General features: G+C 39.6%; 1 protein-coding gene across 2 annotated transcripts in view; it reads left to right on the forward strand.

The window, feature by feature from the left end:
- The window catches only part of LOC140717291 (polymeric immunoglobulin receptor-like), a 42359-nt gene extending 27326 nt beyond the window's left edge, over positions 1-15033 (forward strand). The window contains exons 6-9 of one of the 2 annotated variants that reach the window (XM_073030725.1): positions 2903-2981; positions 9306-9398; positions 10770-10852; positions 13579-15033. In XM_073030725.1, coding sequence (XP_072886826.1) covers positions 2903-2981; positions 9306-9398; positions 10770-10845 — 248 coding nt within the window. In that variant the 3' untranslated portion in view covers positions 10846-10852; positions 13579-15033. The remainder of the gene's footprint in view (positions 1-2902; positions 2982-9305; positions 9399-10769; positions 10853-13578) is intronic. The other variant, XM_073030726.1, reaches the window with a different exon arrangement.
- The last annotated feature ends 11935 nt before the right edge of the window (positions 15034-26968 follow it).

Below are 26968 nucleotides of genomic sequence, written 5' to 3' on the forward strand. Positions count from 1 at the left end.
CAGTCTTGAAATTTGTCTCCTTACAGGCAGCCACAAAAAGTGAAACCCAATTGAACCCATTAGAAAAAGACTGTCAAACATATAATGTGCAGGAAAAAAAGCAAATAATTCATACAGTGATAGTAAGCAATTAACGTACAAGACTGAAGTTCATGAAAGTGAGTCCACAGTCATGAATACAATCTCAGCTGATCTCGGACCTGCTAGTTGCAGGTCACAGCCTCAGTTCAGTGCAGAGATAAGTAAACTTTGCAGATCAGTTAGCCTCACAGCAGTCTGTCCCTCTCCTCCAGCCCTGACCTTTTCAGTCTGGCCCAGTGCTTAAATCAGCCAAACAGCAAGTTGGTCCTCACTCTTGGATGCAGACACTGCCACTTCGATACGCTCTTGAGCATGGGACCAGCTGCCTCGATTCAGCAATTATGCGACATTTCCCTTCTGGCCCGAAGCTTAAATCTGTCTGACTTCAACTTGTTCCTTGCTCTCGGGCCTCTAGGCTTGTCAGCAAATTTGATCCAATGAAAGATGTTCTTGTCTTGGGTGGAGGCGAGCAGAGGATCAGCAGACTGGTTTCTGGATGTCACAAGTGACATTAGATCAGAGCCATTTAAGACTGGGATTAGGGAAGATTCCTTCTCCCAGAAGTGGTGAAACTGTATTCAAGAAAAATTGAGCTATTTTTCTCAGTGGTGGAGAGATGCAGAGATATGGGAAACAATTACACTCCCAGAAATACTGGAGATCAGAGAGTACGTATATTGAAAGATGGAAAGTCAGTGTTCACCAATAATATCAGAATGGTGATGGGAAAACTGATGTGATTGAAAACCAACAAATCTCCAGGTTGTGATACTCTACATCTCAGAGAACATGAGGAACCTGAGCAGCTGCCTCACCACCTGGTTCGGAAATTGCACCCTCTCGGATCGCAAGACCCTGCAGCAGATAGTGAGGTCAGCTGAGAAGATCATCGAGGTCTCTCTTCCCACCATCACTGACATTTACACTACACGCTGCATCCGCAAAGCAAACAGCATCATGAAGGACCCCACGCACCCCTCATACAATCTCTTCTCCCTCCTGCTGTCTGGGAAAAGGCACCGAAGCATTTGGGCTCTCACAACCAGACTTTATAACAGTTTCTTCCCCCAAGGTATCAGACCCCTCAACACCCAGCGCCTGGCCTGACACCTTGTCCTATTGTCCAGTTTATTATTTATTGTAATGCCTGCACTGTGTTGTGCACTTTATGCAGTCCTGGGTAGGTCTGTAGTCTAGTGTAGTTGTTGTGTGTTTTTTTTCTCTCTCTGTTGTTTTTCTACGTAGTTCAGCCTAGTTTTTGTAATGTGTCATGTAACACCATGGTCCTGAAAAACGTTGTCTCATTTTTACTATGTACTGTACCAGCAGTTATGGTCGAAATGACATTAAAAGTGACTTGACTTGACTTGACTTGAATTGGCACGAGAAATAATAGATGCACTGCTGGCCATTTTTAATTCCAATGAATTGGAGAGAGGCTAACCATTCTATTTTAAAAAGGAGGTAGAGAGAAAAGAGGAAATTATAGAACAATTGGCCTGACATTGGTACAAGGAAATGTTGTGAAAATGGACAGAAGGACAAAATATCAATGTATTGAATTCGTCTTGTGTTTTTTGTGCCCATTATAAATTCCTCCATTTATGTCTGTTAGATATCCTGCATTTGTTTTAATTAATCTTCTCTCACATACCAATTGAAGTTTTCAGGGAGGTATATATGAAACACCCTGGTTTCCTTGGCTGCATAAATCTTGGAAAGACAACCTCCGGCCCCGGCAAACTCATGAGATTGAGGCGCACTCGATCCCACCCCAAACCCTGGTTTGTGTGGATGCTGTGTCATTTACTACCCTGTTACAAATTAATGCCATGAAATAACAGACAGTACACTGCATACGGTTAAAGGAATTATATTTATGAATCTTAACTGAAGGGTTAGTGAAGAATAATGAAAACAAAAGGGCCCATTCTAATTAAACAGTCAGATGTGCACAAGTTGGAGCTCATCTTGTACTTCACCTTCACTCACGCGCTGGGTCCTCGGTCAACGTGAAAGCTCACACCACCTTCCAAATGTCGCTCGCAATCCATCTCAAACAGTCTCCCACCGGATCGTACGCTACGACCGGTTCTCCCCAGCGTCTTCCCTCCTCATCTCCACTCCAACAAAAAAAGCCCCAAGCCCAACCTTAGTGTCCCTCACCAGATAAACCTCCCTTTCAACGCGACCATCCTAATTGGATGGCACAGGTTTCATCTCATCTCTTCTCTTCAACAATAACCTAAATATAAGCTGAAAAGAAGCAGCTCCCACAGAACAGCAGAAAATGAAATACAAACAGTAAGAGTAAAAATATGATCCAGGGCATTACATATAATTCCTGCAAAATTGCTCATGTTCTATAATTTCAATGTCTTAATCAATTATTTTGTTTTAAATTCTAAAATACTTCTAATACTCAGCTTTGCTGCTTTAACTGAACATGGCACATTTCCTGGGATTTAATAGATTCACAAATTTCTTTTGAAAGTCATGCTTGATGGTGGACCTTTCCCTTATGATTACACATGCTTAAATAGGATTACAGTTCTCTCATTCCAAGTCCTTTCACTTCCCCAGCAGTATCTTCACACCTCCGGTGCCTGAATATGGGAAAGAATGTAAATGTAAATGTAATTGGCTGCACAATTAGCGTAACATTATTACTCTGTGATCAATGATCCGGATCCAATTCCCACCACTGTTGGCAAACATTGATCATGATCACCATGATCAATACCTATAGGTCTAACAATTTTGCTCTCTTGTTTTTGCAAGTACAAAGCAGATAAAATTGGATTTTCTTTTCTTTTAACAGAGTCAATTCATTTCTCTGAAAATACTGTGACAGAAACCATGACAACTGCAAAAGGGGAAGAATCTACATCAGATGAAATGTAAAGTATAAGATTCTCTCTAAGGGTGGTTTCACTGCTACTCCTTCCAAATAGAGCCAGTTGGGAGATAAATTTGTTTCCCTTTAACTGGTGTTAAACACGTTTGAGATGATTAACTGCAATGAAATCATGTGTTGGAAACTGAGTATTCCTGGTTTTCTTGTCAGGCGTCAGGCCTGAGAACAAAGATAGAACATAGAAAACCTAGAAAACCCTACAACACAATACAGGCCCTTTGGCTCACAGAGCTGTGCCGAATATGTATTTACTTTAGAAATAACCCAGGGTTAACCGTAGCCCTCTATTCTTCTAAGCTTCATGTATGTATCCAGGAGTCTTTTAAAGCACCCTAGCCTCCACCATTGTCGCCGGCAGCCAATTCCATGCACCCACCACTCTCTGCGTAAAAAACTTACCCCTGACATCTCCTCTGTTCCTGCTTCCAAGCACTTTCAAACTGTGTCCTCTTGTGTTCGTCACTTCAGCCCTGCGAAAAAGCCTCTGACTATCCACATGATCAATGCCTCTAATCATCTTATACACCACTATCAGTTCACCGCTTATCTTACGCCACTCCAAGGAGAAAAGGATGAGTTCACTCACCCTACTCTCATAAGACATGCTCACCAATCCAGGTACAATCCTTGTAAATCTCTTGTGAACCTTTTCTATAATTTCCACATCCTTCCAGTAGTGAGGTGACCAGAACTGAGCAAAGTACTCCAAGTACTCCATAGGGTCCTATATAGCGGTAACATTGTCTCTCAGCTCTTGAACTCAATCCCACGGTTGATGAAGGCCGACACGTCGTATGCCTTCTTAATCACAGAGTCAAACTGCACAGCAACTTTGAGTATCCTATGGTTTTGGTAATAATTTTAATAGGTGGATTCAAATGATTTATAAGAATCATATTGCCACTGTTATTACTAATAATTTCTGGTCCTCTTTTTTTCACTTTCTCGTGGTACTAGACAGGGATGTTCATTAAGCCCTTTATTATTTAATCTTGTATTGGAGCCTTTGGCTATAACAACACATGAAGCCAAAAATATTCATGGTATCTCTATGAATGGAGCCATGCATAAGATTTCTCTTTATGCAGATGATCTTTTGGTGTTTATTTCAAATCCTGAGGAATCAATTCCTAATCTTTTGGAAACACTAAAAAACTCTGGTAAATTTTCAGTATATAAACTTAACTTGAATAAAAGTGAATTGTTCCCATTAAATGCCCCTGTTTTTATATATAATGATATTCCTTTTAGAATTGTTAATACTTCTAAATATTTAGGTATTATAATTACTAAAACATATAAAGATCTTTATAAAGCTAATATATTTCCTTTAATGGACTCCATGAAACAATTATTTTCTAGATGGAATCCACTTACTCTCTCTTTAATAGGCCGTATCCATGCTGTGAAAATGATGATTTTACCTAGATTTTTATATATTTTCCAAAATATACCTATCTTTTTAACTAAAATTTTTTTGGATCAAACTGACTCTCTTATTTCTTCCTTTATTTGGAGCAATAAAATACCAAGAATTAATGAGTATCATTTACAAAAATCTAAAAATATGGTGGACTTGCACTTCCACTCAAGACTGTATTACTGGGCTGTTAATATTAGACAATTATGTTTTTGGCTATATTGGCTCGACAAGAGCCAAAAACCTCTGTGGGTTGATTTGGAACTAAAAGCTGTTAAACAATTTCATTTAACTTCAATATTAGGAGCTCCATTACCTCTACAACTCTCTAAAATTCCAAATTTAAATCTTTACCCTGTTATTGAACAGTCCTTATGGATTTGGTTTCAGTTTCGCAATATTTTTAATTTTAAACAATTTAAATTGTCTAGTCTTTTATATTGAAACTTTTTATTTAAACATTCAATAACTGATCCCATTTTTCACCTATGGAGAAGTAAAGGGATCCGTTCTTTTACAGATTTATGTTGTGATAGTCGATTGATGACTTTTTAAGAGTTAATTTAACAAATATTCTCTTGCTCATACACATTTTCTGCAATATCCTCAGGTTAAACGCTTTTTACAATATTTATCTAAGTTTCCATATTTGCAAGAATCTGATTTGTTGGATACCATTTTGAAGTTGAATCCTTTAGTGAGAGGTTCTATTAGCAGAATTTATAATTTACTTTTGAGTGTCCTATGGACTTGGACACTAAGATCCCTCTGATACTCCACACTGCCAAGAGTCTTACATTAATACTATATTCTGCTATCATATTTGAACTACCAAAATAAGCCACCTCACACTTATCTGGGTTGAACTCCATCTGCCACTTCTCAGCCCAGTTTTGCATCCTATTGATGTCTCACTATAACATCTGACAGCCCTCCACACTATCCACAACACCCCCAACCTTTGTGTCATCAGCAAATTTACTAACCCATCTCTCCACTTCCTCATCCAGGTCATTTAAAAAATCATGAACAGAAGGGGTCCCAGGACAGATCCCTGAGACACACCACTGGTTACCAAACTCCATGCAGAATATGACCCACCTGCAACTACTCTTTGCCTTCTGTGGGCAATCCAGCTCTGGATCCACAAAGCAAGGTCCCCTTGGATCCCATGACTCCTTACTTTCTCAATAAGCCTTGCATGGGGTACCTTTTCAAATACCTTGCTGAAATCCATATAAACTACATCTACTGCTCTTCCTTCATCAATGTGTTTAGTCACATCCTCATAAAATTCAATTAGGCTCATAAGGCACAACCTGCCTTTGAGAAAGCCATGCTGACTATTCCTAATCATATTATGCCTATCCAAATGATAATAAATCTTGACTCTCAGGATCTTTTCAATCACTTTACCGATCACTGAAGTAAGACTCACTGGTCTATGATTTCCTGGGCTATCTCTACTTCCTTTCATGATTAGGGGAACAACATCTGCAACCCTCCAATCCTCCAGAACCTCTCCCGTCCCCATTACTGATGCAAAGATCATTGCCAGAGGCTCAGCAATGTCCTCCCTCACTTCCCAGAGTAGCCTGGGTTATATCTTGTCCAGTACCGGTGGCTTATCCAACTTGGTGCTTTTCAAAAGTTCCAGCACATTCTCTTCCTTAATGTCTATATGCTTAAGCTTTTCAGTCCTCTGTAAGTCATCATTGCAATCGCCAAGTCCTTTTACAGACAGACAGACATACTTCATTGATCTGGAGGGAAATTGGGTTTTGTTACAGTTGTACCAACCAAGAATAGAATAGAAATATAGCATAGTGAATACTGAAACAAAGTATTAATTAATTAACACCGCAACCTTCTCTGGTTTCATGCATACATTTCCACTGTCACACTTGATTGGTCCAATTCTCTCATGTCTTATCCTCTTGCTCTTCAGATACTTGTAGAATGCCCTGGGTTTTTCCTTAATCCAGGTCGCCAATGCCTTCTCATGGCCCCTTCTGGCTCTCCTAAGTTCATTCTTAAGCTCCTTCCTGCTGGCCTTATAATTTTCTAGATCTCTATCACTACCTAGATTTTTGAACCTTTTGTAAACTTTTCTTTTCTTCTTGGCTAGATTTTCAACTGCCTTTGTACACCACAGTTCCTGTACGCTACCATCCTTTCCCTGTCTTATTGGAACATACCTGTGCAGAATGTCACACAAATATCCCCTGAACATTTGCCACATTTCTACTGTACATTTCCCTGAGAATATCTGCTCCCAATTTATGCTTCCAAGTTCCAGCCTGATGGCTTCATATTTCCACTTACTCCAATTAACCACATTCCTAATTTGTCTGTTCCTATCCCTCTCCAATGCTGTGGAAAAGGAGATAGAATTGTGATCACTATCTCCAAAATGCTCTCCCTCTGAAAGATCTGACACCTGACCAGGTTCATTTCCGAATTCCAGATCAAGTGCAGCCTCTCCCATTGTGGACTTATCTAGATATTGTGTCAGGAAACCTTCTTGAACACACCTAATAAACTTCACCCCATCTAAAATGCTCGCTCAAGGGAGATGCCAATCAATATTGTGAAAATTAAAATCTCCCATCACGGCACCCTGTTATTACAGCACTGTTCCAAAATCTGTCTCCCTATCCACTCCTCAATGTCCCTGTTACTATTGGGTGGTCTATAAAAAACACACAGTAGAGGTATTGACCCCTTCCTGTTTCTAACTTCCACCCACAGCAACTCAGTAGACCATCCATCCATGACCTCCTCCTCTTCTGCAACCATGACGCTATCTCTAATCAGCAGTGCCACACTTCCACCTTTTTTGCCTCCCTCCCTGCCCTTTCTGAAATACCTAAAGCCTGGCACTCTAAGTAGCCATTCCTGCCCCTGAGCCGTCGAAGTCTCTGCAATGGCCACAACCTCATAGCTCCAAGTACTGATCAATGCTCTAAGCTCATCCTCTTTGTTCATAATACTCCTTGTATTAAAATAGACACATCTCAAACCATCAGTCTGAGTGCATCCCTTCTCTATCACCTGCTTATCCTCCCTCTCAAACTGCCTACAAGCTTTCTCTAGTTGTGAACCAGCCTCCCCTTCCTCCATCTCTTCAGTTCGGTTCCCAACCCCAGGAATTTGAGTTTAAACTCGCCCTAACAGCCCCAGCAAACCTCCCTGCCAAGATATTGATCCCCCGCGGATTCAGGTGCAACCTGTCCTTTTTGTACAGGTCATGCCTGCCCCAAAAGAGGTCCCAATGATCCAGAAATCGGAATCCGCATCCCTGCTCCAGTCCCTCAGCCACACATTTATCTTCCACCTCACTCTATTCCTATACTCACTGTCACGAGGCACAGGCAGTAATCCTGAGATGACTACACTTGAGGTCCTGCTTCTCAGTTTCTTTCCTAAGTCTCTGTAGTCTGTTTCCAGTACCTCCTCCCTTTTCCTACCTACATCATTGCCACCAATATGTACCACGACCTCTGGCTGTTCACCTTCCCACTTCAGGATATCGTGGACACGATCAGTAACATCCTGGACCCTGGCACCTGGGAGGCAAACTACCATCCGTGTTTCTTTCCTGCGTCCACAGAATCGCCTGTCAGCTCCCCTAAAAATACAGTCCTCTATCACTGATGCCATCCTCTTCCTTTCCCTACCCTTCTGAGTCACAGGACCAGACTCTGTGCCAGAGGCATGGCCACTGTTGCTTCGCCCAACAGTACTCAAACAAGAGTACTTATTGTTAAGAGGGACAGGCACAGGGGTACTCTCTAGTATCTGACTCTTGCCCTTCCCACTCCTGACTGTAACCCACATATCTGTCTCCTGAGGCCCCGATGTGTCTACTTGCCTGTAGCTCCTCTTCATCACCTCCTCACTTTCCCTGGCCAGACAAAGATCATTGAGCTGTATCTCCAGTTCCCAAATCCAGTCCCTAAGGAGCTGCAGCTGGATGTACCTGGAGCAGATGTGGCCATCCGGGAGGCTGGGAGTATTCCACATCTGACACTCGGGACAGAACACTGGCCTCACAGACATCCTTCCTATTCATATTCTTCACAAGTAACTTACCTCTTCTCAACCGACTATTTCTGATGCCCCATTGAGCCAAAGCCCTCCTACTCCGACTCCCTCTACCACGCCTGCTCTATATTGCTGTCTTCTTTTTAAATTCTTCCCACCGGTCTAACTTGTTGGCATCCACGTGCCTGCAGTTGTTCCTCGATCAAACCACTGAAGAAAAAACACTCTCCTTTAAAATTCTTCCTGCTGGTCTAACTCGCTGATGTCCACGCACCTGTGCAATCGCGTCGATTAAAAAAAGATAATTTTCTTACCCAAGATATTTAATAATTTACGTTATGCAGTTGAAGCTCATGTTCTGAGTTATAAGGTCATTGTTATATATTAGAAAAACAAGCCCCTCAGCCTGACTCATCCAAACCAAACAAGAGTCCAGACAGCCATGAAACAAAGAAAACCATAGAGGCCTTTCAAAGAATCGATATGGCTACCTGGTCAGCAATGCTGTCCGTCAGAGAAGAAGCCACCAATCAATCTTCCAATGCAACAGTTCTGATGAAATGTTTGAAAAGAACATGGGAGGGTTCCCAGGTGGCCTGGACAATAGTTACTCTTCAACCAACATCACTATCATTGGTCATGATCACATTTCTACTTGGAGACTTTGCTGTGAGCAGATTGGCTTTATCAAGTTCCCACACTGTCAACAGGGTCTAATGTTCATTTTCTGAGCTGCGGACATCCTGAGCTCATGAAAGATGCTGTGTAAATGTCAGAGTTTACAAATAGCCAGGAATAAGTAATGACCCAAGACTGACCCTTTCCTATTCTTTACCACAGGATCATTTACAGAATTGTGCCCAGTGTCATTGGGATTCTTCTCATATTATTTGTCGTTTGTCTGCTTTGCTACCTGAAGAGAAAAAAACAGGGGTAGGTTTGTTTTTTCCTTCAATTATTTCATGATGAATACGATAGCTAGCTGCTGAATCTTAAGGAACTTGATTTGGTTGCAGTCAACAAAAAGCCAGGATTAGAGTGCCAATGTGTTGGTTTACACCTCAATGAATGGTGTTGCTTCCACTGTAACCTGGTGACTCCATTATTCCCAAAACATCAGGTGATGCAATCTCACGTCAACTCTGGAATGGTAGAGAACCAAAAGGCTGGGTGGAAGAAAGATTTAGATGGTCTCACCTGTACTACTCAGTTTTGGAGAATTAGCTGTTGTATTTGAAAGTGTATTCAATAAGCTTTTCCTCAGTACAACTTCCAATTAAATGTAATTATTTAGACAATGTATATGCAAAATCGTACTCTTGTGTGATTCTTTAAAAAAAATCAGGTGTATCTTTTACCAATCTACTACTGCATGTCACTGGCAAATCTTCCCTGCTTTGATTGGAAAAAGTTGCTGTAGATTAAGTCAGTGATCTGCTTTATTGAGATGACCCTGAGATAGGTCCCACCCGTAGTGTAGAGGTTAGTGTGACGTGACTACTCCTGAGGACATTTTGGAGCTCAGAGGTCAATTCTGGTGAAATTCTGTAAAGAGTCTCTGTGTCCTCCACGTTGAATGTGTGGGTATTTCTCGGGTGCTCCAGTTTCCTCCCACAGTCCAAAGACACACCCGGTATGTTATATGGTCATTGTAAATTGTCCCACGATTAGGTTCAGGTTAATCAAACTTGTCGGGGCTGCTGTGTCGGCGTGTCTCGAAGGGCTTGAACGGCTTAGTCTGTGGTGTATCACCAAATAAATCCAGAAAGAAATCATCTTGTCTCTTAAATAGACTTTGTAAACCAGTGAAGAGAACTGTGAGTATCATGATCATCTGTGTGTTATTATTAGGTGGGTTATAAAACAACAATACCCATTCTGAATATTGTGTAGTAACCAGAGCAGAGGTTTGCTCTGTGTGGAGAATCATTATTGTGTTGCAGCCTGGGTTCCCGTGGTTCTGAGATTCAGTATGGGGGCCACGGTAACCTAGCAGTTTGTACTAAGCTATTACAGCTCAGGGCTTTCTGGAGTTTAAAGTTCAATTCCAGTGCCGTTCTGAAAGGAGTCTCTGAATGTCCTCCCTGTGGGATGCCTGGATACACTCCGGATCCTCCAGTTTCTTCTCACTGTCCAAAGACGTACCAGGTAGGTTAATTGGTCAATGGAAATGTAACGTGATTAGGTTTGGGTTAATCTGGTTTGTCGGGGGTTGCTGGGGTGGCGAAGCTCAAAGGCTGCAAGGGTCGACTCTGTGCTGTATCAACAAATAAATAAATGAATAAATGTTTATGTCCATAACAGACGCGGAATTGTGAGCAGTAATGTTGTATTTTCGAGAAATGAAGCCCAAAACTTCTCACAGAAAAGGCAACAATGATACCCAGGTATGGACATGAAGTATAAATTGTCTGAATGCTTCAGAGTGTTTAAAATTTGGATTTCATGGGAGTTTACAGATCATTCATCCCACCAGTCATGCCCAGTATTAATATTTTACACAAACCCATGAACTGTCCTCTCACTCAATCCTATTGGCCTATCCTTCTGGTTATTTGTTCCCTTCTCTTCTGCTCATCCTGATTTTCCTTAATTCTATCCATAATATTTTACCTGACTATTCTTCAAAGTGGCTCCAGGCTTGATTACCACTACTGAGTGGTGAAAAGTGAGATTGGTCTTTTCACTACTGTTAGACATGGAGCGTCTAATTGTTGTAAAAAATTCTTTGGGTTCAATGACTTTTCAGCTTACATTTTGGATATTCCCTCTGAGTCTCAAACTCTGACATGAAATCAGAAAAAATAGGGCAGGTCTATTCAGAATAATAAATTGGGGGTGGCACGGTAGCCTAGCGGTTTGGTAACAAACTGGTTCACCCCGGTTGCTGTCTGTAAAGAGTTTGCATGTTCTCCCTGTGACCTTGTGGGTTTCCTCCCACATTCCAAAGATGGTAGTATGTTAATTTGGTCACATGGGTTTAATTGCGTGATGCGGTCTTATTGGGCCAGAATGGCCTGTTTCCATGCTGTATCTCTAAAATAAGTACATATCTGTTCTGTGCTGACCTCACCAACCAATTTCTCACTCTACCCCTCAATCCTGACACCAGTATGAATAGTCTATTGTCTCTTAGGTCTGTTGTCAACAGTCTTTGTTTGTGATATCTTCCACATTTTGCAACATGCCTGGTAACTGCAGGATGGAGATTGTTGAAGAATTCTGCTCTGCCGTACATTTTTCCTTCTGGGCATCACTTCCTCGCCAAGAGCTGTACCATCAGAGAACTGTGTGTTCCTCTTGTGCATCCTCCAGTCTCTGAATCCCACCATCAATGTCAGTAGCTTCAGCTGCCCAAATCCCACACACTGGACTTAACTCCATGAACTCCTGCAATTTGGTCCTCTTAACTTTTGTTCATTAGAGATACAGCAGAGTAACAGGTCCTTCTGGCCCACGAGCCACCCAATTACACCCGAGTGATCAATTAACCTGCTACAGCAAACCATTTATACTGTAAACCCTAAAAGTATTGTAATTTGCCCAAATAATTCCCAAATTTATTTTCAAACTCTTCTCTCTGAAACACAAACTACCAACTTTGTGTGTTGGTGTTGTAAAGCAACATGACAGACAGACAGACATACTTTATTGATCCCGAGGGAAACTGGGTTTCGTTACAGTCGCACCAACCAAGAACAGTGTAGAAATATAGCAATATAAAAACCATAAATAATTAAATAATACTAAGTAAATTATGCCAAGTGGAAATAAGTCCAGGACCAGCCTATTGGCTCAGGGTGTCTGACACTCCGAGGGAGGAGTTGTAAAGTTTGATGGCCACAGGCAGGAATGATTTCCTATGACGCTCAGTGTTGTTGCATCTCAGTGGAATGAGTCTCTGGCTGAATGTACTCTTGTGCCTAACCAGTACATTATGGAGTAGATGGGAGACATTGTCCAAGATGGCACGCAACTTGGACAGCATCCTCTTTTCAGACACCACCGTCAGAGAGTCCAGTTCCACCCCCACAACATCATGGGCCTTACGAATGAGTTTGTTGATTCTGTTGGTGTCTGCTACACTCAGCCTGCTGCCCCAGCACACAACAGCAAACATGATAGCACTGACCACCAAAGACTCGTATAACATCCTCAGCATTGTCCAGCAGATGTTAAAGAACCTCCGTCTCCTCAGGAAATAGAGACGGCTCTGACCCTTCTTGTAGACAGCCTCAGTGTTCTTTGACCAGTCCAGTTTATTGTCAATTTGTATCCCCAAGTATTTGTAATCCTCCTGTATGTCCACACTGACCCCTTGGAAGGAAACAGGGGTCACCGGTGCCTTAGCCCTCCTCAGGTCCACCACCAGCTCCTTAGTCTTTTTCACATTAAGCTGCAGATGATTCTGCTGACACCATGTGACAAAGTTTCCCACCGTAGCCCTGTACTCAGCCTCATCTCCCTTGCTGATGCATCCAACTATGGCAGAGTCATCAGAAAACTTCTGAAGATGGCAAGACTCTGTGCAGTAGTTGAAGTCCAAGGTGTAGATGGTGAAGAGAAAGGGAGACAGGACAGTCCCTTGTGGAGCCCCAGTGCTGCTGACCACTCTGCCTGACACACAGTGTTGCAAGCGCACGTACTGTGGCTGTTGTTGTTGCACAGTTAGTAGCGGGTCCTCACTAAGGATCACAGCCTCTGAGCCATAAGCTGTTATCAAACATTATGGGAAACGAAATTCTACAAGCTGATTGAAAGGATCAGGGTTTATTTAAAGAAAGAAAACTGAGGATGATCTGGTTGTTGCCTGCAAGAATATCAAACTGTTTTATTGAATAAAGGTGTTTCCACTTACAGATGAGATTAGAACTCGGGATATAAACATAAAATAGTTAATTAAAAAACAATCCAGGAAATTAAGACCAGACACCACATGGTATAGGATCTGAATTAGTCCATTTGGCCCATCAAGACTGCTCCGTCCTTCAATCACAGCTGATTTATTTTCTCTCTCAACTATTATGATGCCTTCTCCCTGTAGCTTTTCACACACTCAACTTTCATATTCATCAGTCATAAAGTAGATTTCAGAATTCATTTTTTATTTCAGAAAATGGCCACGTTGGAAGAAAATGTTGTTTATACAGATCTACACCATATTCGAAACAAACAGACAGCTGCCCAGTCAGCGAAAAATGAAACTGGAATTGTGTATGCAGGTGTGAAATATAAAAGGAAATCGACAACAGTCCAATCCATTACTGATGTGGACAATGTCACCTACACAGATAACAAATTTCAAACCCATCGTGCAAAGCCCAAACGGAAAGCTTTCTCTCCTGCTGCTCCACAGGACGAGGAATAAGCTTGACAAAGTAATTATGTGGCTAGATCGAGGCATAAGAGTTACGTTCTTTATTCGTTTCACCTGTACACCTGCTCATCAATGAAAATATCTGATCAGCCAATCATGTAACAACTCGATGCATAAAAGCATGTAGATATGAACAAGAGGTTCAATTGACAGTAAGTTAAATTACCGTTCATTACAACAGTAGTTGCAGAAGAACACCTCTCAATGCACAACACGCTGACACGCATGCTTTGAGTTGCTGCAGCATAATTGATCAGGTATTCATTCTGACGAGCAGGTACACAGATGTACTGAATAAAGTAGCCACTAAGTGTAACTCTTCTGCCTTAATCTATCCACATAATTACTTTGTCAAGCTTATTCTGATCTGCCACAAACCTTTTCAAGAAGCAGAGTAGAGATAGCCCAGGAAATTGTAGACCAGTGAGTCTTACCTCAGTGGTTGGTAAGTTGATGTAGAAGATCCTGAGAGGCAGGATTTATGAACATTTGGAGAGGCATAATATGATTAGGAAAAGTCAGCATGGCTTTGACAGGGGCAAGTCCTGATTGAATATTTTGAGGATGTAACTAAACACATTGATGAAGGAAGAGCAGTAGTTGTAGTTTATATGGATTTCAGCAAGGCATATGATAAGGTACCCCACGCAAGGCTAATTGAGAAAGTAAGGAGGCATAGAATCCAAGGGGACCTTGCTTTGTGGATCCAGAGCTGGATTGCCCACAGAAGGCAAAGAGTGGTTGTAGACGGGTCATATTCATACTCTTCGTGTGAAGAGGAGCATTTCACCGGGCTGGGCGCATTAGCAGCGGACCAATTGATTCAAAGAAAGAGAGATAGACCTTTGCACAGATCAAGGAGGAAAGTTTAAAAAAGGAGTGTCTCACGAGATTGGTGCATTAAAATACTGGATATGACTGTGAGACCCGTTTTCTGTTTTGGGGTCGGCTGTGGGATGTCCGTGAGACTTCCAGCCTCCCTGATGGCCACATCTGCACCAGTTGCATTGAGCTGCAGCACCTTGGGGACCGAGTTAGGGAACTGGAGCTGCAGCACGATGACCTTCGACTTGTAAGGGAGAGAGAGGAACTGATTGACAGGAGCTTTAAGCAGGTAGTCACCCCAGGGCCACAGGAGACAGATAAGTGGGTGACCTTCAGTAGAGGGAAGGGAGGGCATCAGGTAGTGGACAGCACGTTTTTGAGTGCTGTTGGGGGGAGCGACCTACCTGAGTAAGCAACAGTGGTTGTGCCTCTGGCACTGAGTCTGGCCCTGTTGCTCAGAAGGGTAGGGAACGGAAGAGGAGGTCAGCGGTAACAGGGGACTCTATGGTTAGGGGACAGATAGGCAACTCTGTGGATATGAAAAAGAAACAAGGATGGTAGTTTGCCTCCCAGGTGTCAGGGTTCGTGATGTTTTGGACCGCATCCACAATATGCTGAAATGGGAGGGTGAGAAGCCAGAGGTCATGGTACATATTGGTACCAACGACATGGGTAGAAAAAGGGTGGAGGTCCTGAAAGCAGAATACAGTGAGTTAGGAAGGAAGCTGAGAAGCAGGACCTCAAAGGTAGTGATCTCGGGATTGCTGCCTGCGCCACACGACAGTGAGTATAGGAATCAGATGAGGTGGAGGATAAACGTATGGCAGAAAGATTGGACGGAGGACAGGAATTCAGATTTTTGGATCACTGGGGCCTTTTCTATGGCAGGTGTAACCCGTACAAAATAGATGGGTTGCACCTGAATTTGAGGATGGGGAGGTTAGAGCAGTTTGTAGGGAGTTTGTGAGCAAGGATAGGCAGATGTTAGAGCAAAGATGCACTCAGCCTGATGGTTTGAGATCTGTCTATTATAATGCAAGCAGTATTATAAACAAGTCGGATGAACTCAGAGCGTGGATCAATACGTGGAACCGTGATGTTGTGGCCATTATATAGACGTGGTTGTCTCAGGAGCAGGAATGGCTGCTGAGTGTGCCGGGCTTTAGATGTTTCAAAAAGAACAGAAAGAAGGCAAAAGAGGTTGGGGGTGTGGCGTTGCTCATAAGGGGAAGTGTCACGACTGCAGAAAAGGGGGAACTCATTGAGGGATGGTCTACTGAGTCAGTGTGGGTAGAGGTCAGAAACAGGAAAGGGGCAATAACTCTAGTGGGTTTTTTTAAAAGACCCTCCAATAGTAACAGTGACATTGAGGAGCAGATAGGGAGGCAGATTCTGGAACACTGGTCAACATGAGAGGGTACAGAGGAGATGTCGGTGTAAGTTTTTATGCAGAGAGTGGTGAATGCATGGAATGGGCTGCCAGCAAAGGAGGTGGAGGCGGATATGATAGGAGCTTTTAAGAGACTCCTGGATAGGTACATGGAGCTTAGGAAAATAGAGGGCTATGGGTAATTCTAGGTAATTTCTAAAGAATACATGTTCAGCACAGTATTGTGGGCCGAACAGCCTGTACTGTGCTGTACATTTTCTATCTTTTCTAATAATGATAGGGTTGTTGTGACAGGAAATTTTAACTATCCTAATATTGATTGGCATCTCCTTATTGCAAGGGGTTTAGATGAGGTAGAGTTTGTAAGGTGTGTTCAGAGAAGGTTTCCTGTTGCAATGTGGAGATAAGCCAACTAGAGGGGAAGCTATACTTGATCTGGTATTGGGAAATGAACCTGGTCAGGTGTCAGATCTCTCGATGCGAGAGCATTTTGGAGATAGTGACACACAACTCTATCTCCTTCACCATAGTGCTGGAGAGGTATAGGAGCAGACAATTTGGGAAAACATTTAATTGGGGATCGGGGAAATATGATGCTATTACGCTGGAACTTGGGAGCATAAATCGGGAGCAGATGTTCTCAGAGAAATGCACAGTAGAAATGTGGCAAATGTTCAGGTCACATTTGCATGGAGTTCTGCATAGGTATGTTCCATTGAGGCAGGGAAAGGATGGTAGAGTTAAAGAACCATGGTGTACAAAGTATGTAGAAAATCTAGCTAAGAAGAAAAGAAAAGCTTACGGAAGTTTCAAGAAACTAGGTACTGTTAGAGGTCTGGAAAGTTCCAAGGTTGCTAGGAAGGAGCTGAAGAATGGAATTAGGAGTGCCAGAACTGGCCATGAAAAGGCCTTGGTGAGCAGGATCAAGGAAAATCCCAACACATTCTACAAGTATGTGAAGAGCATGAGAATGAGCCATGTGAGAATAGCATCAATCAGGTGCAATAGTGGAAAGGTGTGCATGGAGTCAGAGGAAGTAGCAGAGGTACTTAATGATTACTTTGCCTCAGTATTCCCCAGGTAAAAGGACCTTGCCAATTGTTGGGATGACTTTCAGTGGACTGAAATGCTTAAAATTATAGACATTCAGAAAGAGGATGTGCTGGAGCTTTTGAAAAGCATTAACTTGTGTAAGTCACCAGCACCAAATGAGCGAGGGAGGAGATTGCTGAGCCCCTTGCAATGATCTTTTCATCATCAACAGGGACAGGAGAAGAACTGGAGGATTGGAGGGTTGCAAATATTGATCCCTAGTTCAGAAAGGGCGTAGAGATAACCCATGCAAATAACTTGTACCTATTACAAGTGTCAGAGCTCCATTGGTCACAGGCCTCCAGTCAGATAATCACCCCTCCAGCACTGGTCTCAGTAGTCTATCAACATGCCAACTTTGTTTCTAACTTAGAAACTCACTATGGATCCTGTGTTACTTAAATTTCTGGACCATGTCATATCCTTTACAAAAGATCCTGCTACAACATCCACTGCACTCCCCTCATTAATCATTTTCTTCACTGCCGTGGATTATTCTGGAATTATGAAATTATAGAGATAATTGGCATTAATTATACATGGGAACAAAGCTTCCTCAAATGAAATGTAATCCACTGATTGTCTAAGGGTTTTGAAACCAATCACTGAGTGTGGGATATTCTGATTCTAAAGCAACACACACAAAATGCTGGAGGAACTCAGTAGGTCAAGCAGCATCCATGGGAGTGAACCAATAGTTGACATTTTGGGCCGCGACCCTTCATCAGGACTGGAAATAAGGGGGAAGGTGGGGGAAGGAGAAGGAGAGCAGCTGGCAGGTGATAGGTGAAACCAGGGGGGTTGGAAAAATAAAGGGCTGGAGAAGAAGGAATGTGTTAGGAGAGGTTCCCAATCAACTACTTTTCCTATAGGTCCTGATAAAAATTTACTGGATGATCTTTTAAATTTAAAACCTTTTGTTAATGGTTCTATTACCGGTCATCTTTCTGTGCCCATCATTCTCTTCTACAATTTAAAGTGGTTCATAGAGCTTACATTTCTAAACAGAAGCTGTCCAGTTTTTATCCAAACGTATCTCCACTTTGTAATAAATGCAACTCTGCTGATGCCTCTTTAATTCATATGTTTTGGTTTTGCCCTAAAATTTTGATATCTGGGGACCTTTCCTAAATTACTTTTCCAATTTATAAAGTTTAACAGTGCACAGACTTTTATGTATATTTCTATCTTCTCTTCTTAAGTGAATTTTTTTTTGTAATTATCCATTATCATCCATCAGCTTTTTCCTTTGGTAGTTGGTAGGGGGTTGACTTTTTTACATAAAAAATTTCTTTTATGATGTATGACCTATCTTAAAATTTTTGATTACAGAGTGGTATACCTTTATGTGATATGCTATAACATTTTGATCAATTTTATTACAATATATGAATGCAAACTATTTATGTTGAGATGTATCTATGTGTTGCACTCTGTAAATCTTGTTTTTTCTTCTGAATAAAAATATTGTAAAAAGAAAGAAGAGGTGAGTGGACCATAGGAGAGAGGGAAGGAGGAGGGGACCAAAGGGTGTTGATAGGCAGGTGAGAAGAGGTAAAAGACCAGAGTAGGGAATAGAAAAAGAGGGGAATGTGAGGGATATTTTTCTGAACGGGAATTAGAAATTGATATTCATGCCATCAGGTTGGAGACTACCCAAACAGAATATAAGGTGTTGCTTCTCCGCACTGAGCCTTGCAACATCTGATTCTGTACACCCCAGGTGAGACAACAGATGAATGGTGATATTAAATGGCACTTAATAATTCAGGATTGAATCAGGAGAGCCATTTAGTGGCCTGTATTAACACAGTGTTAAAGGCATATACCTGCCTTTGTTTTGTCAGGGGGTCATCAGTGAATTCTGTAATAAATATATATACATATATATTTTGAATGTCTACTGTTTGTGCTCAGTAGCTCTTGGAGAAACCACCAGTACATTAACATTCGCATGTGCCATTCATTTCTGATGTGCTTCCATTGTAAATCTGCAATTCTTCAAAAATTACCTGTCAGTTTTCAAAATTAAAGTTAAGTGTTAAGTAACAATAGCTATTACAATGCAGTGAATCATGTATTGTTGTCTTTTTATTTACAAATTATAAAGCATCACTGTACTGTTCTATGTAGAGAGAGCAGAAATAGATTCTCTCGATCTGCTGTGTTGAATAAAGTTCTTTTGTATCTCACACGTTTGGTGTCCACATGGCTCAGTTCAGCCCTCACAACAATCTTGTAGAGTTACAGAGTACAGAGTTACAGAGTGCAGAGTACTCTTCATCCTTCATGGATGAAGGCCTTTTGGCCCAGTCTGTCCATGCTGACCACAGGGCCCCCCAGCAGGTCCAGATGCTTTCTGTGGGTTCAGTCTCGAGACTTATAGGAGGCCTGCAAATGATGACTGTAGGTTCAGGAGCACTGTCAGGGGAAGTGATGACATTTGTTACGTATTCAGGCAACAATAAATATATGTAACTTAGGCAAGGGTTTACAACAAATAACACATTTATTAAACATTGAAAACAAACCCCCCCCCAAAAGTAAACAAACACTAACGTAACCGGAAATCAGCTGCTGTGCGGCAGCTTAACAGTTCTTAAAGCGATGCAGCTCTAACAGTTCTTAAAGCGATGTTGCAAAAATAGTTCTTTAAAAGTGGTATGCCAAAAGTTCAAAATGCTCACAGTACATTTAAAAGGAGAGACTTTTTAAGGCGATTTAAATTCTCTTTCACGTCGTTTCTCTTCAGTTTCCAAAGTCGAACTCTTCCCACGAAGAATTTTATGAAACGTAACGGCTTAAAGGCACTGACCTTTCCTTTATCACACTGTCCTCAATCTTCTGCTATCCCACAGAGATTAACACTAGAACAGTCAACGAATTCCTTTCGAATAAGGATCAAACAAGGTCGAACCTGTTTCACCATTGAAATTCGATTCTCCTCGATCTTTAACTCCCGAACTCCGATCTTCACTCTCCACTAGCAGTATTGTAAAGAAACTGCTGGCAATGACCTTTTAAACTTTAGGCATTAGATAAAACTTCATCTTTCAACTAAACTGCATCATCACATTAAATCACGCAGTGGCATGAAGTCAACATGGCAAATCCAGCCACGAACTGCCCCACCCCACAGGGAGAGGTCTTCCTTTTATAACCTGTAAAAAAAAACTGTCACATGACCTCTACTGGCGGGAAAATGATGTCACTCCACCATCACAAGACTATTACCTCAAGTCCAGTATAGCTTCAACCCCAGTCACGTGACAAGGGTACCACTGTCACGTGTCACGGGCACGTAACACCTCCCTCCAAAAAAAACATTTTTGGTCTGACAAGAACAAAAATTTTGGAGGAGTCTCAAGATGGCGCTCATGGAGTAAACCGCATCTAGGCTTTGCTCCAAACCTTTTACGTTTTTTTAACCTACAAACACCCCTTAAACTTATTCTAAAGGGGTCTAAACATACAGAATTTTTCTTTTTAAACTATTTGAATTATTCTCAACTTGCTGAAATGTCTAAAGCAAAAGAACCGAAACAGACGAAAGAACCGATAACTTCAGAAGCAGTTGCGAAGCTTGTAGAAGCTAAATTTGAAGATCTGGAGAAAAAATTATTCGTAAGGTTTTCACAGTATGACGAACGTTTGAAATCACTCGAAGAAAAGTTCCTGACCCTTTCACTGGAATCACAAAAACAACAAGCAAGCATTTTGGTTCTTGAAGAAGCCGCTCGTAAGAAGGATCGTATAATCGAAAAAATACAAGAAGAGCAAACTTCGACATTTCAACAGATGGATCGTTATAAAGTTAAAATTACTGATTTGGAAAATCGCTCTCGAAGACAAAATCTTCGGTTAATTGGGATCCCGGAAAAATTTGAAAGTGGTGATCTTACCGTTTTCTTCTCTAAATTTCTAGTGGATGTCCTGGGCGAAGAGGTCCTGGATAACCCCCCGGTAATCGATCGGGCACATCGGGTCTCCAGATTCCAGGTGGATTCAAGTCTGAAACCACGACACGTAATCCTCAGAATCCATTATCCTCATATCAAAGAACGTCTGATTCGTGCGGCTCGTAAAAAAGTCATGATAACCTATCAAAACTACAATTTTCGCATTCTGGAGGACTATAGCCCGGAGGTATTACGGGCTAGGCTGGCTTTTAGATCGGTTATGTCGAATTTTCACCAGAAAGGCTACAAGTAAGCGCTGCTATTTCCAGCACACCTGAGAGTCACCCTTCAAGATGGAACTATTCGGCTGTTTAAATCGCCAGCGGATGCTCAAGGTTTCCTGGAACAATGACATTCTATCGGGCTGACCAATGTAATTTAGCCTATAGATTTGGATCTGTTATAGATTGACGTTTGGGTTTTTTTTTTGATACGGTTTACATGTATTTCTTACATACGGTTAAAGCTCTCTTTTTTTGCTGGGCTTATTCTGACTTTATATTTTTTCATATTATTAATCTATTAGCGTTGAAAATGACCTATTAGGGTTTTTTCTTCTTTTTTGTTTTTCTTTTTTAAAATCGATATACGCTCTCTTTTACACTTTTAACATTTGAATATTAAGATTGGGAAAAAAATAAAATGGTGTTTCTTCTTCCCGACAGACTCCAGTGTCTGGCGCGTCATAACTGTTTTGATGTGTTTGAAAGTTTTAAACTTTCATTTATTGTTTTAATTCTTTTTTTAACCCTTTTGTTTATATACATTTATAACACTAATTTTATATTTTAACTTTTGCTATATCAACCCTTTTTTATAATGTGGGTTGTTTGTATTTTTTTAACTTTGTTACGTTTGAGTTGCCGTCTTGAGACAAGGGGGTAATTTTAGTATTAGATCGCTCGCTTGCCTCTTTTTGGCTTTTTTCCTGGGGTTTTGAGGGTGGTGGGAGGGGGATTTTTCTTTTTTTTCTTTTTTTCGCTTGCTTTTTGCTTAGTTTTATTTCATGGGCTTATATGAAACTACAAAAATGGCTGCAGTGCTGTGACTTCCGGTTTCCCTGTGAACTTACTTCCTTCTTCCGGGTTCATGAGTTCACTTTTCTTTCAAACCTATATGTTAACTGTAATATATATTGTCAATATGGATAAGACTATTAACTTTGTTTCTTGGAATACTAATGGTTTAAATCATCCGATCAAACGGAAAAAAGTATTCAAAGTATTCCATAGAATGAATGCTAATGTTATTTTTGTACAAGAGACTCATGTAAGGAAGGTGGATAGTCAGCGGTTGTTTAGGTTTTGGAAGGGCCAACAGTATCACTCAAATTCGCAAGCCATAGTGAGAGGTGTTTCTATTTTTATAGACTCATCAACTGCTTTTATACATCATGAAACAATTTCAGATCCGCAAGGTAGATTTTTGCTTATTACTGGTTTACTTTTTAATCAAAAAGTTGTTTTAGTTAATGTTTATGCTCCAAATACTGACTGTCCTGAATTTTTTAAATGCTTATTTACATCCTTTCCTAATCTGAATCAATATAGATTGATAATGGGCGGGGATTTTAATTGTTGTCTAAACCCTTTGATGGATAGATCCAAGCCCACTCAAACTTTTCCGAATAAATCGGCTTCTCTTATTAATTCTTTTATGATTGATTCAGCTATTTGTGAAATTTGGCGTTTTCTACACCCTAATGACAAAGAGTTCTCATACTTTTCCCATGTGTATCATAATTACTCAAGAATTGATTACTTTTTCATTGATCAGCATTTACTTACAGATGTTATGGATTGTAAATATGACTCTATTGCTATATCTGATCATGCACCTTTGAAGTTATCTATTAAGGTGACGGATTCATATATTAGTACTAAAGGTTGGAGGTTTAATCCTGTTTTACTGCAGGACTCTGACTTTGTTAACTTTATTAAACAGCAAATTGATTTGTTTGTCTCAATAAATTCTACAGCAGAGATCTCTAGTGGAATTTTGTGGGATACTTTTAAGGCATATATTCGTGGACAGATTATTTCATATTCTGCCGGAGTTAGGAAACAAACTAATTCTAAAATATTAACATTAGTTGATAAAATTAAGGCAATTGACAAGATCTACTCATTGACCCCTAGTAAAGAACTTTATAAAGAAAGGGTGGAACTTCAAATGGAGCATAGTTTATTATTAACCTCCTCGATTGAAAGTCAGTTAATTAAATCGAAAGCTCAATTCTATACATATGGAGATAAGTCTGGTAAATTACTAGCTAACCAATTGAAAATTGTTTCGGATAAGCGACAAATTAGTAAGATTCGCAAACAAGATGGTACTTTGACGATTGATCATAAAGAGATAAATAAAGCCTTCCAAGATTTTTATAATTCCTTATATCAATCAGAATGTACTAAGGACTCTTCTATAATGAATGAATTCTTAAGGAAATTGAATATTCCAAAAGTAACTGTTGAGGATAGTGTATTTTTGGACACACCTATTACGGAGTCTGAAATAGAAAAGGCTATTTTCTCAATGAACTCGGGTAAAGCTTCGGGTCCAGATGGTTTTTCTGCAGAATTTTTTAAATCCTTTTCTTCCATACTTTCTCCTTGGCTTTGTAAAATTTTTAAAGATGCATTAAGTATAGGTAAACTACCACAATCTTTTTATGAAGCTTCTATTTCCTTAATTCTTAAAAAAGATAAAGACCCTACTGAATGTGCATCCTATCGGCCTATATCTTTGCTGAATACGGATTTTAAGATTTTTAGTAAAATTTTGGCTTTTAGATTAGAAAATATATTGCCTCGGATTATTTCTGAGGACCAGACTGGATTTATTAAAAATCGCTATTCATCTTTTAACATTAGAAAATTAATTAATATTGTTTATACCTCTTCATCTAAAATCCCAGAATGTGTCATCTCTTTAGATGCCGAAAAAGCATTTGATAGAGTCGAATGGTCATATTTATTTAATACATTGCAACATTTTAATTTTAGTTCAAAATTTATATCATGGATTAAATTAATATATCAGAAACCTTTAGCTTCGGTCTTCACCAATAATCAAAGATCCCCTTTTTTTCAGTTATTTTGGGGTACAAGGCAAGGTTGTCCTTTAAGCCCTTTATTATTTGACATTGCTTTACAACCCTTGGCTATAGCCATTCGTGAATCACCCAATATTTTAGGTATTACCCGTGGGGAGACGATGTATAAGGTATCATTATATGCGGATGATTTGTTATTATATATATATATATATATCTGACCCTGAAAGATCTATTCCTGCTATTTCTTCTTTGCTTGCTCAATTTAGTAATTTTTCTGGATATAAATTGAATTTTAATAAGAGTGAACTTTTTCCATTAAATATGCATACTTCAATTTATAATCAGGTACCATATAGAATTGTTACAGATTATTTTACTTATTTAGGTATTAAAATTACTAAAAAACATAAAGATTTATTTAAAACTAATTTTTTGCCTTTAATAGGTCAAATTAAGCAACTTGCTAATAGGTGGTCCCCACTATCTTTGTCTTTGGTAGGCAGAATTAATGCCATTAAGATGATGATACTACCTAAATTTCTATATCTATTTCAAGCATTACCAATTTTTATTCCTAAATCTTTTTTTGATATGGTTGACTCTAAAATATCTTCGTATTTGTGGCAGAACAAAAATCCTAGGCTAGGTAAAAAATCTTTACAGAAGCCTAAGAAGGAGGGCGGCTTGGCTCTACCAAATTTAAGATTTTACTATTGGGCAGTTAATATACGGTATTTGATATTTTGGACACAAGAATCGACTACAGTTGCTGGCCCACAATGGGTAAATTTGGAATTTAAATCTGTGCAAGATTTCTCATTGATCTCAATCTTAGGATCTTCACTTCCTTTTTCGTTATTCAAAACGAATAAACAGATAACTAATCCTATAGTCAAGTATACATTACGAATCTGGTTTCAATTTCGTAAATTTTTTGGTTTGATTAAGTTTATGCTGTCAAGTCCTATGATATCTAACTACTTTTTCCGACCATCATCTATAGATCAAGCTTCTCTTTTATGGAAAACAAAAGGTATAACATGTTTTCGTGATCTGTTTTTGGATGATAACATTATGTCCTTTGAACAGTTATCTAATAAATATAATTTATCTAAAACCCATTTTTTTAGATATTTACAAGTTAGAAATTTTCTATATAATGAACTAAAGTCTTTTTCGAAAGAATGTCCATTGGACATTACAGAAAGAATTTTAGCTCTCAATCCTTGTCAAAAGGGCTTAGTAGCTATCATTTATAATATGATTATGAATGTACAACCAGATATATCAGAAAAAATTAAGAAGGAATGACAGGAAGAATTGCATTGCCCTATATCTACTGAGCAATGGGAAAACATTTTATCATTGGTAAACTCATCCTCTATCTGTGCTAAACATGCTCTAATACAATTTAAGGTTGTACATAGAGCTCACATGTCTAAAGATAAACTTGCTCGATTTTATTCTTATGTTAATCCAACCTGTGATAGATGTCATTCTGATATTGCTTCGTTGACCCATATGTTTTGGTCTTGTCCTTGTTTACAAAACTATTGGAAAGATATTTTTAATATTATTTCAAGAGTCTTAAATATTAATCTCCAACCACATCCTTTTACCGCAATTTTTGGTCTACCAATGATAGATAAGAAGCGTTTATCCGCTTCATCCCAACGAATGATTGCATTTGTTACACTAATGGCTAGAAGATCTATTTTACTGAATTGGAAAGAAATTAACCCTCCAACTGTATTTCAGTGGTTTTCTCAAACTATTTCCTGTTTGAGTTTAGAAAAAATTAGAAGTGTGGTTTTTGATTCTTCAGTTAAATTTGAGGAAACTTGGAGACCATTTATTCAACATTTTCATATGAATTAAATGGTCTGATCCTTAACCTTATTGTTACTATCCTGAATTGTGTGGATGGAGGTTGGGAGTCATCGGCACTACTGTATGTATTTAACATTATGCAATTGCCCATGTTGGTTAGTTTTTAGTTTTTTTTTAGTTGTTTTTTTTGGGGAAGGGTTTCTTTTTTTCTCTTAATTCCTTTACATTGTACTATGAGTTTGGGAGACTTTATGTATTGATTAATACATATTTGATTGTTAATTAATCTATTATGTACTCTCAAATGTTTTGTACTTATATTTTACTTATGTTTTTCTTAAAAATTAAGAAAAAGATTTGAAAAGAAAGAAAGAAAGAAAGAAAGAACAAAAATTTTAACAATTACTTACAAGAAAAACAAATGTATAAATTATATAACATACACAATATACAATACCATCATATAACAGCTTACAACTCACAATACAGTAGGAGTGTTACAATTAAAATAAAACCACTCCATTAAAAAATTACATTGTACATTCAACATCGAGATAGACAATCAGCAACCACATTATCTTTACCTTTAACGAGAGTTATCACAATATTGTACTCTTGTAACATCAAACTCCAATTTAATAATCTTCTGTTTTTGTTTTTCATCTTACTCAGAAAAACTAACGGATTATGATCAGTGTAAACAATAAGTGGTTTTTGAGTTGTACCAACATATACCTCAAAATATTCTAAAGCTAAAACAAGAGATAACAATTCTTTCTCTATTGTCGAATAGTTTCTTTGATGCTTATTAAATTTCTTAGAAAAGTAAGCTACTGGATGATCAACCTCATCACCCTCATTCCTGTGCATTAATACAGGCTCCCGCAGCCTCATCACTAGCATCTAGAGCTAATGAAAAAGGTTTTTCAAAGTCAGGTGCCTTAAGCACAGGTTGTTGACATATCATTGTTT

This window comes from Hemitrygon akajei, chromosome 27 (assembly GCF_048418815.1).
Source record: "Hemitrygon akajei chromosome 27, sHemAka1.3, whole genome shotgun sequence".
Classification (NCBI taxonomy): domain Eukaryota; kingdom Metazoa; phylum Chordata; class Chondrichthyes; order Myliobatiformes; family Dasyatidae; genus Hemitrygon; species Hemitrygon akajei.